This window comes from Macrobrachium nipponense, chromosome 10 (genome assembly GCF_015104395.2).
Source record: "Macrobrachium nipponense isolate FS-2020 chromosome 10, ASM1510439v2, whole genome shotgun sequence".
In the NCBI taxonomy this organism is placed as follows: Eukaryota; Metazoa; Arthropoda; class Malacostraca; order Decapoda; family Palaemonidae; genus Macrobrachium; species Macrobrachium nipponense.
Genome location: NC_087204.1, coordinates 40,105,084 through 40,117,798, shown reverse-complemented (window position 1 = coordinate 40,117,798; position 12,715 = coordinate 40,105,084). Strand labels below are relative to the sequence as shown.

Genomic DNA, 12,715 nt, shown 5'->3' with positions numbered 1-12,715 from the left:
TAGGCTTAGCCTCCTACAATACTAAGCATTTTTGATAAACGCGTCGGGTCTTATTTGCATTATATCATGTGGCATGAATAAAATGAAATATGCACAGATTTTAAAACTAAAATTGCCATATGTTTATGCGCCACAATAAATTTGTTCCAAATATTAGGCATGTTACCAAAAATGGCGCAGCCAATGTTAACACCACTAACTGACTCGAACCTAATTATGGGCATATAAAGTACAATATGATTTGCTAACCTGTGAAACATTATTCCATCTTCTCTTGAAGATTACCAGTTTCCATTTCGATACAAGTTGTATACGTACCATTAGGAAGGTAAAAAAAAAAAAAAACGAATATAATCGCGCGAAACACACCTACTCAATTTCCGCGGTTCGCGGTAGACTGATGATTGTCGAATCATCGAATGTCGACTCGTCGAGGGGGGGAGGGAGGGGCTGGGAGCAGCGCCACCCTGGTGGCGAGTGGCGACACCCTGCATTCGAAGTACTGGCTTTTCAGATAACATCTCCAGTTATGACCGATTCCTATTTCAGCTGAAATTTTCGTTTAACCATGATATTGAAGCAATATGTTACTAAGTTAAAGGATTTTACTATTTAACTAGCACGACTGCCGGTATTTGTAAGAATTACTATCTTGATCTGGTTTGATTTGTACTTATAGGCCTATAATAGTAAGCAGTAGCCATTGTAACAAATAGTACATTTATGGTTTACGTCAATTCTTGTATGCATAATAACAGGAATAAAACTGTATTCATGTGGTGTACAATGGAAAAAATTAGGTATCCTATTTTAGATCGGCGGAAGCTAGACAATTCGGAAAACAAATTCTCTCTCTCTCTCTCTCTCTCTCTCTCTCTCTCTCTCTCTCTCTCTCTCTCTGCATTTTGTAGTGAACGGTTTGTACGTTAACTAGAAGCTTACCATTTCCTTTTGATTGCAACTTTCGTTGTTTTGAGGTTTATGAGTGACACATTGATGACCCGTTACCTTGGAGAATTAACGTTAGGTCTAATGCAGTAAAGTTGGTTGCACTTCTATGCGACGTATCTACATTTCCTTTTTCTCATTCTCCGTATTCATTTATATACACGGTTGTTTTGTTAGTGCTAAGCTGAGCAAGTAATGTCACATAACAAAAAGATTAATCATATGCTAGTTGATGATGGATGAATTTGGACATGAGGTGCTGTGACTATTCCCGCCCATGTGCGAAACCATAATTGTGACTCAGCTACGAGGCTATGGAAACAATTTCTTTTAAGTGGGTTTTCAGAACTATTACGGAATATATATAATTGTTTTGTGCCTGAATAATTTCGAAAACAATAATTAGAAATTGTTTTAGTAACAATACCTAACTGGTGGATTCAAACTCTACCTTTCCTTCTTGTCTCTTCTTCCTAGCGCTCCGAAGTGAATTGTTCCAAAATGCTTCGTACATTTTTCATGAATTTAATTTTTCCCTTGCCATTCTTTTATATAATCGTGTTTGTATGATAAATAATATTCTTATGATTAAAACGGATTCGCATTTGTATAACAAAAGAATTGCTTATTGTTTGGATCGAAAACTACTGGGTGTGTTACAATGATATTGTTAGTATACAATAAAGTTTTGTACATACTTACCCGGCAGATATATACTTAGCTATAGTCTCTGACGTCCCGACAGAATTCAAAACTCGCGGCACACGCGACAGGTAGGTCAGGTGACCAGCCCACTCCCGCCGCTGGGTGGCGGGAATAGGAACCATTCCCGTTTTCTAACCAGAATTTTTCTCTTCCACCTGTCTCCTGAGGGGAGGCTGGGCGGGCCATTAATCGTATATATCTGCCGGGTAAGTATGTACAAAACTTTATTGTATACTAACAATATCATTTTTGTACATGCAACTTCCCCGGCAGATATACTTAGCTGATTGACACCCTTGGTGGAGGGCAAGAGACAGTTACATACTAATTATTTATGAATATAAAAAACAGGGAAACAACATACGTTGTAGGTATATTAACAAAAACAACCTTGGTTCCTACCTGATATGGAAGAAGACTTCATTGATACTGTCTATGAGTCTGCTTGCCATCAGAGTTTCAGAGAGGATGAGACCTGTGACTGATAACCCTTTCGGATCATGCCAATGGGGGCTTACCCGCTTACATGGCAGAGCCTTTTCTTGGATCGTACCAATGGGGCTGACCCACTTACATGGCAGAACCTTGACCTGTATCATACCAACGGGGGCTAACCCTCTTACATGATAGAGCTTTAGGTATTTAAGACACTACAAGGACCACACTAACATGTTAGCACTACGATTTGAAAGGGGTCAACTCCTGCACCCTCTTTCAATCGACCAATAAAACGCACCAAACACCATTAAAAACCCTAACCTAATAAAACTAAAAAGGATTGGGTTCAGCTCCCTGTCCCAGCAACGAATCTGCAGATACGTACGCTCCTAGAGTAAAGCACTTGTCGTACGTCACTTGAATGTCTCTCAAGTAATGGGATGCAAAGACCGAATTGCATCTCCAAAAGGTTGACTCCACTAGAGTCTGTATCGACAAGTTCTTGTGGAATGCCAAAGAGGTAGCGACTGCTCTTACCTCGTGAGCTTTAACTCTAAGGAGGTCCAGTTGTTCTTCTTTACACGCTAAATGGGCTTCCTTGATTACATCTCTGATGAAGAACGCCTGAGCATTTTTAGAGATCTGTCTTCCGGGATCTCTAACTGAGCACCATAAACTCTCCTTACTCCCCTTTAGTTCGTTCTTCCTTTCTAAGTAGAACTTAAGGCTTCTAACTGGGCAAAGAGCCCTTTCTCGCTCTGTACCTACTAGAGACGAAAGTCCTTTTACCTCGAAGGTTCGAGGCCAAGGTTTCAAGGGTTTTGGGTTTTCATTCTTCGCCAAAAACATCGGTTTGAAGGAACAGAACGCCGAGTCGTTCCTGAAGCCAACATTATGTTCTAAGGCTTGTAGTTCGCTTACTCTTTTCGCTGAAGCTAGCGCGACCAAGAATAAAGACTTCCTTGTCAGATCTCTGAACGTAGCCTTACAGGGAGGTTCGAATTTGGAGGTCATTAAGTACTTTAGGACCACATCTAAGTTCCAACTAGGTGCTCTAATCCCTCTGTTCTTTGACGTCTCGAAGGATTTTATCAGATCATGCAAATCTTTGTCTTCCCCAATGTTAAGGCCTCTATGCCTGAAGACTGAAGATAGCATACTTTTATAGCCCTTAATTGTAGAGACTACTAGATTACATTTCTCCTTCAAGTAAAGGAGGAAATCAGCTATATCTGTCACAGAGGTACTGGAAGAGGATATCTTCTGAGCTCTACACCATCTGCGAAACACATCCCACTTCGACTGGTAGACTCGAATAGTAGATGGTCTTCTAGCTCTTGCGATCGCTTTCGCAACTTCTCGAGAAAAGCCTCTCGTTCTGACAAGTCCTTCGATAGTCTGAAGGCAGTCAGAGCGAGAGCGGGCAGGTTTTTGTGATACCTGTCGAAGTGGGGTTGTCTGAGAAGATCGCTCCTGTTTGGGAGAGATCTCGGAAAGTCTACTATCCATCCCAGTACCTCTGTGTACCAGTTTTGCGCTGGCCAGAACGGGGCTATGAGGGTCAGTTTGGCTCCCTCTGCTGCTGCAAACTTCTTACTACTTCCGATAATATTTTGAACGGAGGGGAAAAGCATACCCGTCTATTCCGGACCAATCGAGGAGAAGGGCGTCCACCGAAATCGCCCTTGGGTCGGCGATCGGGGAGCAGTAACTTTCCAGCCTGTTGTTCCAATGGGTGGCAAAAAGATCTATATTTGATCTCCCCCAGAGGTTCCATAGTCTGTTGCATACCTCCTGATGCAACGTCCATTCTGTAGGCAGTACTTGGTCTCTCCTGCTCAGAAGGTCGGCTCTTACATTTTGTCCCCTTGAATGAATCTCGTCCGGAGAGTGATTCTTCTCTCTTCTGCCCAAAGCAGTAGTTCTCTTGCTTTCTTGTAAAGGGAGAACGAGTGCGTCCCTCCTTGCTTCTTGATGTAAGCTAGGGCTGTTGTGTTGTCCGAATTGATCTGCAGGACTGAACCTGAGATCTGAGCCTCGAAGTGTATGAGAGACAGGTGAATCGCTGTTAATTCCTTCATATTGATGTGCCAGGACACCTGTTCTCCCCTCCAGGTGCCTGACACTTCTCTCGTCCCTAGAGTGGCTCCCCACCCTGCATCTGAGGCGTCGGAATACAACACTAGCCGAGGGTTTGGAACGTGAAGGGATAATCCTTCGTTGATCCTGCACGGATTCATCCACCAACTCAGGTCCTCCTTTATTTCCTTCGTGATCTGGAAGGAATCGGACAGATTTTGAGATTTCTGATCCCAAGTTCTCTTAGATAGAACTGTAACGGCCTTAGGTGAAGCCTTCCTAGAGAAATGAACTGTTCCAACGAGGAAAGGGTCCCCAGAAGACTCATCCATTCCCTCGCGGAACATTGTTCTTCTCTAGGAAGGTTGCTACTTTTTCCAAGCAGCGGTTCTGTCTTTCCTGTGATGGAAACACATGAAAACCCCGAGAATCCATCCGAATCCCCAGATAAACAATGTTCTGCTGGGGAATCATCTGGGATTTCTCGAGGTTTACCAACAGTCCCAAGGACTGTGTTAACTCCAGTGTCAGCTTTAAGTCCTCCAGACATCTGACTCGCGACTGTGCTCGTATCACCCAGTCGTCTAGAGTAACAAGGATATTCGAATCCCTTCGAGATGAAGCCAGTGAGCCACATTTTTCATTAGTCCCGTGAATACTTGGGGGGCTGTTGATAGTCCGAAGCATAGGGCCCAAAATTGAAATACTCTTCCTTGAGCCATAAATCTGAGGTATTTCCTGGAAGACGGGTGTATTGGCACGTGGAAATAAGCATCCTGCAGGTCCAGGGATACCATCCAGTCCCCTGGACGCAGGGCTGCTAACACCGAGGCTGTCGTCTCCATTGTGAACTTCCTCTTTGCTACGAACACGTTCAGGGCGCTCACGTCCAGAACTGGCCTCCAACCTCCTGAGCTTTTCGGAACCAAGAACAGGCGATTGTAAAACCCCTGGGAAGAGCGATCTTTTACTTCCTCTATGGCTTCCTTGTAAAGCATCTGCTCCACGAGATGTAGAAGGGCTTGTTTCTTGACAGAATCCTTGTAGTTTGCTGTTAACTCCCTTGGAGTTGTAGTTAAGGGAGGTTTTTCCCTGAAGGGGATTAAATATCCTTTCTTTAGGATGGATAGGGACCAGGCATCGGCACCTTTCTGTGACCAAGGTTCATAAAAGTTTAGAAGCCTGGCACCCACTTTTGTCTGGAGGACCACAGTCTCACTGGGTCTTGACGAACGGCCTTCGAGAAGACCTTCCTCTCTTCTCCGGTCGTCTACTTCTAAGAGAAGATCTTGGTGCAGACCTTCCCCGAAAGGGCTGCTGGAAGGGAACTTTCTCCTTCTTTGCAACCTGAGCAGCAGGTTTTAGCCTTTTAGCTGACTGGGCCAGCAGGTCCTGTGTGGCCTTTTCTGATAAAGTCTTTGATATATCCCTCACTATTTCCTGAGGAAAAAGGTGACTAGAGAGGGGCACGTATAAAAGGGAGGATCTCTGCAGAGAGGAGATTTCGTTAAGAAGGAGCTAAACACTGCCCTCTTCCTCAATATACAGGATCCAAAAAGGGATGCCACTTCATTGGAGCCATCCATAACCACCTTGTCTAGGCAGGTTAATACACTGCCCAACTCTTCCATGGTAACGAAGTCTGGTTCTTGAGACTTCTTGGCTAAAGCTCCCAAAGCCCAGTCCATAAAGTTAAAGACTTCGAGAGTCTTGAAGAGGCCCTTGATGAGATGATCAACCTCACACATTCCCCAAGAGGCTTTTGCAGAGTGCAGAGAGCGTCGTCTTGACGCATCTACAAGAGCGGAAAAGTCCGCATCAGAGGACGAAGGGAGTCCCAGGCCCATTGGCTCCTTGGTGTCATACCACATACCTGGTTTCCCCGTCAGCTTAGAGGGAGGACAAGAAAATACCGTCTTCCCCGCTTCCTTCTTAGATCTGAGCCAGCTCTCGAGACTCTTCAGAGACTTTCTCATAGAAAGAGTAGGGGTCATCCTAACGAAGGAGGAGGCCTTCGACATTTTCGTACTGGATAATAAAGATCCCGGAGAAGGGGGATCCGACTGGCGTAGCGAGTCTCCAAACACCTGCAACAAAAGAGAAGCAAGTCTCTTATAGTCCGAAACTCCTGCATCTTTGGATATCTCTTCATCCGAAACTTCTTCCAAAAGCGATGCAGGAGAAGAGGGCTTTGCCTTTTCAGGAGACCGATCCGTAGAAAGAAGCCTTTTTCTTTCGTCCTTGTTTCTATCCTCCTTCCTGCACGAGTCCTGGAGTTTCCCTATACTCGGGCTTCTGCTCTGCTCCTTGCATCTGCTAGGAGAGGCGCTTGCGTCCTGAATCAAACGTCTGTGAGGCGAAGAGCGCCTGCTAGGAGAAAGGAGAACATCCTGTTCCTGGCGCCAAGAAGGAGAGGCGCTTGCGTCCTGGTGAGCGCGCCTGGGCCAAGAAGGCGAGGCGCTTGCGTCCTGGTGAGGCTGCCTGGTCCAAGAAGGAGAGGCATTTGCGTCCTGATGAGGACGCCTGGAAGGCGAAATGCGCCTGCGAGGAGAAAGGAGAACCCTTTGTTCCCGTCGTCCAGGAGAGGAGACGTTTGCGTCCTGGTGACTGCGTCTAGCAGGCGAATAGCTCCTTTTCCCTTTGCGTCCATCTGGAGAGGCGCTAGAATCTCTCCTATCCCTCCTGGGAGGTGAAGAAAACTTGTCTAAATCTCGGCGCCTATTCGGCGAAACTCTTGCGTCCTTAGAAGGATATTTAGAAGATCCTACGGGACTCCTGATTCCTGGGTACTTCCCAGAGGGAGAGGGTTGTTCCTTCGGAAAATGTCTAGAGGACGAACGAACGCTCCTTCCTTCTTGCGGAGCTCTGAATAGAGAGGGGCTCTCTTCTCTCCCAGAGCTCTTAGCCGCACGAATTCTCTCACGAGAAATCCGCGAATCAGGCTCCTGATACTTGCCATGAGAGGCGAAATCGTCTCTAGCAAAACTCCTGGGAGAACTCTTGCTCGTAGGGAGTTTCCGATTCCTGTCATATGCGACTGAAGAAGGTCTCGCTGGGGACGAAAACCTTTCAGGCGAGGAGCGTCTGCTAACGCCAGGGCGCCTACTCTCTGAGGCTCTCCTAACAGAACTCTTGATGGGAAGAGAAATGTCTTTCTTCCTAGAAGAGCCTTCAGAAAGAACTCCCACTAAGGCAGACAACTGCTGTTGGAGTCCTACCAAGACTTCCTTCGTCTTGTGTGATAAGTCTTCCGGAGAAGAGTCAGGAGATCTCATAGCTCTCTTCTTACGAGCAGGCGAATACTCCGGAAAAGGCTCAGGACTGGAATGCAACGCTTCGCTTGCTGGCGTTTTCCAGGATCTCTTAAGAGGACGCGACTTAGAGGAAGAACTCCATCCTCTTCTTGGAGACGAAGAGTCTGAGTCCGAAAAGCACTTCCTGAGGACGCTTTTGCAGTAGCTGTCCTTGGCAGCCTGGGAAGCGGCTACAGGATCTGCTGAAGGGACGCCTGACCGTTGGGAATACTCTACATCCCCCTTGCGGCTTTCGACATTCCTCCTCCCTTGGTCATGGGAGTCTGAAAGAGGTCTAGGCCTAGGAGCAATGCGGAGTCGGTCAGACGCCCCCTCCACTTCACTGGGGACACTGCACAAATCACTGCACACATCACTGCGCTTACCTGTCTCCTTCATTGCTTGCAGTTGCGATTTCAAGCTGATTATTGAGGCTCTCATTGCAGCCATTTCCGTAGACGCATCTACAGGTTCGCTGCTGGGGGAAGGGGCTGAAACCAAACTATGAGCAGGTGAATTACCAGAAAAGTTAGGAGCTACTTCCTGTTCAATAGAGCAGGATCTACTTGAGCTTCTGATGGAAGCCCTCCTAACTCTATCTTTCTCAAGTTTCCTTACATAAGAAGCCAAGGTCTTCCATTCCACTTCCGTTAAACTCTCACATTCCAGACAGGTGTTAGTCGCAGAACAATCATTCCCCCTACATTTTTTACAGACTGTGTGAGAATCCACTGATGCTTTCGGTAGCCTCACCTTACATTCCTCTTTCGCACACACCCTAAATACAGGTGCCACGTCAGACATTTTAAAGAGAATCCAAACCAAAATCCAAAAAACGGTCCACGATAAGCGTATGCCAAAACCAAAGATCAAAGTACATCACCAAAGGTCAAATAGATAATCCTCGGCCAACGAGAAAAGAATTCCAATGCAGGAGGTACCAACAACGATGTTGTTGCTACCGGCGACAGAAAAATTCTGATTAGAAAACGGGAATGGTTCCTATTCCCGCCACCCAGCGGTGGGAGTGGGCTGGTCACCTGACCTACCTGTCGCGTGTGCCGCGAGTTTTGAATTCTGTCGGGACGTCAGAGACTATAGCTAAGTATATATCTGCCGGGGAAGTTGCATGTACAAAAATATATTTTCGAGAGTACCAGGGAGTCAGCCTGTCTCTTTTCACAGCAATGTCTTAGTCATAACGAAGCCGCAAAATGAGGAAAACTGTACAATAAAAGTTAAATGAATTCGAAATGGCTAATGCTTTCTTTCCGTCATCAATACTCCTGGAATAATAACATATCACTTACAGTATCCAGTATCCACCTACATTTAAAGGTTCTTGATTAATCAGCTGATTAATGAATAATGCCTGGTTATGAAATAAGTTATATTTACAGACTGCTTTGATTGTGTATACACATGAGCTTTCACTAACAGCTTCTATTCGAAAAGACAACATTTGATTAGATCATAAATAACTTATGTTGACAAGACTGTTATGATGTATATGCTCCCATTACTTGCCTTTAGCTTGGCTGAATTATGATCAGTAATTTTTAGACGATTTTCTGATGGGACAGAATACTCAGACTACAACTGATAGGACACTTCATGCGATCCACAAATATGTTGTTAATCATACATAGTATTTTTTATTTGCAGTTTAAAATAGAAAAATGTCGTAGGAATATATTTTGAACAGGTGAAACCAGTATGTTAAAATAAACTGGGAAAACGATTGAAGTATCATACCGAAATTTAATACAAGCGTTTTAGCACAACAATGATGTCCTTAGTTGAATCAATGTACGCCATAGCCAAAGCTATTACATATACGGTTTGTGTTTCATTGCTTTTAAGGGAGCTTGAATCTCTCAGTATATCTATAGTTAGTTATCTGTAAAAGAAAACTATTGCGATGGCCTGGTTTGTTCGTCCGCACTTTTTTTATCCGCCCTCAGGACTTGCAAGCTACTGAGGCTAGAGGGCTGCATATTTGTTGATTATCCACCCTCTAATCATCTTTTTTTTTAAGTGCATGTGGCACCGCAATAGGTGCCAACAACGCAGGCCAACAACGGGCAGGCCAGCACCGGGGCTTGGCTGATAGTTTCATAGGCAGTGACTAAGAGTTTCATACTGCATTACACGCTGTACAGAAAACACGGGTTTTCTGCGCATTTTTTACTTGTTTTTACTCTTTTTCAGAATCCGAAACTACCGATATAAATAATGAAGACCAAAGGACCTCTGAAGGAAAAGCCGTAAACAAAAAAGAGAAAGGAAGCTCCCCCGCCGAAGGTCACGGCAGCCATGCATCTGCTGCAGCCTGTGTCACAGTCAGCCTGTATCCACTTTTCCTCTTTTGCGTCTCCGTCTGGAGGACCTTCATCTACTGAAAGAAAATGGGAATAGAAAATCGTTTTCTGATCACAGCTCCTATAAACCTGCTCCCTTACGAAAAACAAGTCAAAGCAAGTAAAAAATGCTATGATTGATTTTGAGGAAAAATTGATAAAAGGGTGAATATTTTGCTCGTCAGGTTATCAAAACCAAAAGTCTTCATGCGTAATGTGTTCTTCATTAGCATTGTATTTTTTTATTAGGCGCAAAAATGTCATAGTATTAGGACAGAACTTCAGATGAATGTTGTAATTTTACAAAATAAACTAAGGTTTTGAGAGACCTATGGTGGTACGAGCAAGTTTTACAAAACAAAACCAAATAAAAGTAACGATATTACCACATGATTACAGTTATTATTAGTTTACATGCCACTGAAGATAACGTATATTCAGATGGCAGTGAACTGTGTTGCGGGTACAACTGTATATGTATATATAAACAACGGAAATTACCCAATTTGTATATTTCTAATATCTAATGTGTTTATAATGAACGGATAATCATTAAAATGATTGAAATGGTCCAGAATCTCTCCTTTTTTATTAAATCCCTTCTCCGGCCTTAATGAAATTTGTTCGGATATCACGACGCCAGGGTATATTAAACCAATCACTCAATAAAGGATTATAATATATACAAAGCTGTTATATATCTTTATATGGGAAGCGGGTCTCTTCAACAAAATTTAGATTTTACATAAAAGGTATATGTAAATATTGATAATGTTATCGAACCAATATGACAATATACATCCATATTTTTAGATATTTTTATATGAAATTCTTCTGAAACTTATTTATTTTGAGTTTTCTATTTAAATCTATTACGGCGTCAATAACCTAGATGGGGACGCCAGTTTAAATGGACCAACTTATACAATCAATCAACAAAGCAGTTTAAATAATTACATTCAGGGCACCGTAATGGAAGAACAATTCCATCTAGGCAACATTTAGACATTTTTTCCCAATGTCTAAATGTTGAATGTTACTACAATTCTGCGCCCACAGCAAGGCTGGCTGTGGAGAACCTTCGTTGAGATGAGGTTGAAAACATATAAAGGTTAGAGACAATGTTGAGTTTTATACACTATCCTAATTTTCTCATAAGCTAACCTAAAACAGCTATTTGTTTCTAGAAAACTCTTTAAGAAATGGGTAAATTAAGAACTTGAGCTCTGAATTTTCAAGAAAGCAGAGTCCAGAGAATAGAAAAGTACGCTCATCGGTATCCCAAGAAAACGTTCTCTTCTTCATAACTTAAACTGTGACGTCTTAATCCCTAAGTTGGAGTCAAGTACGTATTTGCCTACCATTTTTGGAATCTGGAATACAATTCTGCTTCAAAAATCTCCCTTACAAAGCAAGGACGAAGATCCTCTCCAAGAGGAATTGAGTTGGGGATTTTAATAAGGAGAATTATATTGCAGATGGCCTGATTACGAAGGAAAAAACAGGTAGGGAATATTATATAAAAAAGAATCCCTGAAATCATTTTGAAGGTTCAATTGCACAAAATGTTTATAAAAAAATTAGTTTCATTGAAAGACACGAATGAAAACTCATAAAAAAATTATCGTGAGATGCTAAGACCAATATAAACTTGACTAATTTTAAACATACAACCGTCTTAAGGAGGAGAGGGGTTTTCAACAAAACGGACAAGAATCCAAAGTCTATTTGCAAGAACACTGAAACAGAGAGATTTAGATTACGTTATTGATATTAGACTGCTTTTATCTGCAAATTCCCAAAATGTAACGTTCGAATTGAGACAGATGGCTGTTGATGTCTGTTTCGAGTTCAGTTGTTTGTACAAGGAAACCACACTTAATGAAGGGATATGTGAAACCTAAAAGATAAAAAAAAAATGTGCCGAAAATAGACCTGTCTTTCGGTGGTCTAAGTATAATGCTGTATGAGCCCCGTCCCATGAAACTTTAACTACGGTGGCCTGTCATACCGTTACCAGCGCACGATTATGCCTAACTATAACCTGAAATAAAATAAAAAAAACTACTAGCTGTAATTTGGTACGTTTGATGATTGGAGGGTGGATAATGAACATACCAATTTGCAGCCCTCTAGCCTCAGTCGTTTCTTTTACAGAAAACTAAGAAATCCTACAATTCCAGTATATCTTCACTTTTTTCAGCCTGCCACTTTCTTTGTTCTTCCGAGACATTCGTTGTCTCTATTTGCAGAGCACGATCAGAGTCTTTCTTTAAATCCTCAGCTGAAAACACTTATAACAGTCAACAGACTAAAACCAAACGGATCCCCAACAAGAAATCAGCCAGCAGAGAAAGAGACAGGTTACAGGAAAAGATGACGGACAAATAAATGTGAGGAAATAGAAAATAAAGCCGATGCACCTGAAATCCAGATGACGGCAGAGAGCAGGAATGAATACGCTCCTCGCTTTAAGTATTTGGAGATCGGAAGATTCCACAACTGCACTAGGCAAACCATTCCACATTTTAGTTATGGCCAAGATAAAACTCTTTGCCAACTGAGTAGTATTAAACGACAAACTGGTTACAGCAGCAAAGACAGTTTTAGTACATTTTATGAGAGAGCATACCGTCAGCATTTAAAAGGATGACACAGTAGTTTGAAAACGAAGACATAAACAAAACCTTGACGTTGGTTGATAATGATTACGTGTCAATATGAACGATGCTGTTATATAGAACGTCACTAAAGATTGCACAACCACCAGTTGAGAATTTAATGAAGACGGAGACAGATGAAAAAAAAAAAAAAAACGTAAAAACGATCTAAAGGTTGAGACAGGCAGAACAGCTAACTCATTGTAAATCATGTTCGTCTTAATTGTTTTCT

General features: G+C 42.8%; 1 protein-coding gene across 2 annotated transcripts in view; it reads left to right on the top strand.

The window, feature by feature from the left end:
• The window catches only part of LOC135223571 (DBH-like monooxygenase protein 1), a 32,451-nt gene extending 22,051 nt beyond the window's left edge, over positions 1-10,400 (top strand). For both annotated transcript variants that reach the window (XM_064262091.1, XM_064262090.1), the window contains exon 16: positions 9,675-10,400. In XM_064262091.1, coding sequence (XP_064118161.1) covers positions 9,675-9,865 — 191 coding nt within the window. In that variant the 3' untranslated portion in view covers positions 9,866-10,400. The remainder of the gene's footprint in view (positions 1-9,674) is intronic.
• Positions 10,401-12,715: the final 2,315 nt, after the last annotated feature.